The sequence below is a fragment of the Atta cephalotes genome (genome assembly GCF_000143395.1).
Source record: "Atta cephalotes unplaced genomic scaffold scaffold00004, whole genome shotgun sequence".
In the NCBI taxonomy this organism is placed as follows: Eukaryota; Metazoa; Arthropoda; class Insecta; order Hymenoptera; family Formicidae; genus Atta; species Atta cephalotes.
Window position 1 is genome coordinate 171127 of NW_012130068.1, and position 2936 is coordinate 174062.

The 2936-nt window shown below is 35.6% G+C and overlaps 1 protein-coding gene across 1 annotated transcript in view; it reads left to right on the forward strand.

Annotated features, from left to right (window-relative positions):
* Window positions 1-275: 275 nt before the first annotated feature.
* Window positions 276-2936, forward strand: part of LOC105625852 (engulfment and cell motility protein 1) — a 6698-nt gene continuing 4037 nt past the window's right edge. The window contains exons 1-5 of the mRNA XM_012207163.1: window positions 276-407; window positions 721-1014; window positions 1101-1529; window positions 1939-2355; window positions 2443-2880. Coding sequence (XP_012062553.1) covers window positions 276-407; window positions 721-1014; window positions 1101-1529; window positions 1939-2355; window positions 2443-2880 — 1710 coding nt within the window. The remainder of the gene's footprint in view (window positions 408-720; window positions 1015-1100; window positions 1530-1938; window positions 2356-2442; window positions 2881-2936) is intronic.

Below are 2936 nucleotides of genomic sequence, written 5' to 3' on the forward strand. Positions count from 1 at the left end.
CACACACACACACACACACACACACACACACACACACACACACACACACACACACACACACACACAATATACACAGGCTAGCATCATTTCCGGTGCGGACGAGCGGAAGCGAGCTCGCCTGCTCTAATTTTGCAGTCACGTGATCGTTGGGTCGCTGTCAGTCAGAAATCGTCGAATGACAGCAGAAACGTCAAAGCTCGCCAACGGATTGTAAACAAAGTGGAGCAGCGGAACACCGTAATCGCGCATCTTGCCGTACGGTTCTCGCTTCTTTTATGTACACGCAAGCAATCAAAATGCCGGTTCAAAAGGATTCGAATATCGTGAAAATCGCCGTTCAGATGACCGATCAGGTACCGCAGCTCATCGAGTTCAATCAAAAGCAACCTTTGGCTGGAATTATTCAGGTGTGTGTGTGTGTGTGTGTGTGTATGTGTATGTGTGTATACGCGTAATCTCTCGATTGTATTAACTATATTATGTATGTACCTATAATTGTAATTTGTACAAGTTGTGCATCTATTATGTATATTACTCCAATTCTCAAATTTTTATCTTCGAAACGAGGGAGGAAGAGCGCGAGAAATTATCTCTCTACCAGTTGTATTGTTATATTTCATATATGTAGCTATATATCCTATATAAGAAGATTAGGAAAAATAATGAAATGCATTCTAATAATACTTTATATTAATGATTAACATTTTGTTTTAATTGTAGGAATTGTGCAATGGTTGGGGTTTGTCTGATGCCGAATCATACTCTTTACAATTTTCGGAAAGTAACAATCAAAATTACATTACGGAGAAGAATAGAAATGAGGTGAAGAATGGCAGTATTCTCAGATTGGAGTTTTCACCCTCGAAAACAGCAAGTGATATTTTGGCTAAGCTTAATAATGGTACGACAGAAGAGAAAGTGGCAGCTTTGCAGAAACTGAGTACACTCAGTATAGACATGACCTTTGCGTTGGAATTTATAAATAAAAAAGGATTAGCATTAATTATTTCACAGGTATTAAAATTTTGTATAATAAAATACAGATATATAACTTTTCTTGATCGTTTATACCCTTGTTATACATAATTACTTTGTATCAGGTGGAAGGTGGAAAGTATAAAGGAAACACCCTTGCGTATTCCCTTCAATCATTTGTGGAATTAATGGATCATGGAATTGTATCATGGGATATATTGGAAACGCCCTTTATCAATAAAGTGGCGAGCTACGTGAATAACCAATCAGTAACACAGGACACTAGTATAGTGGAAGCTTCTCTAAGTATTTTAGAAAATATTGTTCTCAATTCAACAGGCAAATATGGACAAGTGGAAAAAGAAGTTACTTTTCCTAATCTTGTAATGCATTTGCAATGCATGAATCCACAAATTCAACAAAACGCGATAGCTTTAATAAACGCGCTATTTCTCAAAGCTGATCTACACAAGAGACGAGCAGTTTCTGCTACATTACAATCTAAACAAGTCAGGAATGTGTTCTTGACAAATGTCATACAATCTACTGGACAGGTATAAATACATGTTGTACATATGTACATATTTGTATCTTGATGTCTTCTTTATAATATTAAAGAACAATAATAATAGAATATATAGAATATATAGAATAAATAATATAATAGAATATATAGAATAAATAATAGAATTGAAACAACCTTACTAGTTTCAATTAAGAAATTTAAGAAAGATACGTTAAAAGATACGGTTAATAAATACGTAATGTATTTGATTGCGGAAACGAACAAATACTTTGAAACTTTATTTACGTCACTAAAAAAAAAAATATACATACACTTGTTCTATACATCAAATATTAAGTGAAAATTAACGTTTTCATTGATGCATTTATGGAGTTATTTTCAATGAACATACATTCTTATCTCTTTTTCTCTTAAAATATCCTACTTTTATAATATAGGTCGGAGCGGAAATGGCGCATCAACTCTACGTACTGCAGACGCTAATGTTAAGTCTTTTGGAACAACGAATGATGACCAAGATGGATCCACAGGATCAAGATGCACATGATAAAATTAAGGAACTTCGAAGGATCGCTTTTGATACAGAAGGTGCTAATAGTGGGGATGTAGCCGCTCGCAAACAGGGACTTTTCGCCAAAGATTACAAGAAATTGGGTTTCAAGTATGACATCAATCCTGCTCTTGATTTTACCGAGACTCCACCGGGGATGCTTGCGTTAGACTGTATGGTGTACTTTGCGCGTAATCATACTGAAGCTTATACCAAGGTTGTTCTCGAAAATTCGTGCAGAGCGGATGAGCATGAGTGTCCCTTTGGCAGAACAAGTGTAGAACTTGTTAAACTGCTTTGTGAGGTGAGATACATTAATTTCAAAAACTCAAGTTATGCGTATCTAATAACGCATATAATATTTAAATTGGATGAATATTATTTTAATTAGATATTACGCATTGGCGAAGCACCCAGTGAACAGGGTCAATCTTATCATCCAATGTTCTTTACGCACGATCATCCATTTGAAGAATTTTATTGTGTCTGTATTGTATTGTTGAATAAAACGTGGAAGGAAATGAGAGCAACTACAGAAGATTTTGTCAAAGTCTTCTCCGTTGTACGCGAGCAGATTACTAGAGCGCTTCAATGCAAGCCTACAGGACTGGATAAGTTCAAAAACAAGTTACAACAGTTACCCTATTCGACAATCACTAATCTTTGGCAACAGGAAAGGACAAATAGAGAGGAATGGGAAAGTCACGCGAGGCCAATTGTTGAACTTCGAGAACAGATTACTCCTGAAATCTTGGAGCTAATTCAGCAACAGCGATTAGGATTTTTGGTGCAGGGTACCAGATTCATGAAATATAGTGCCAGAGGACAAGTGTGTATATATATATATATATATATGTATATATATATATATATGGATATGATATA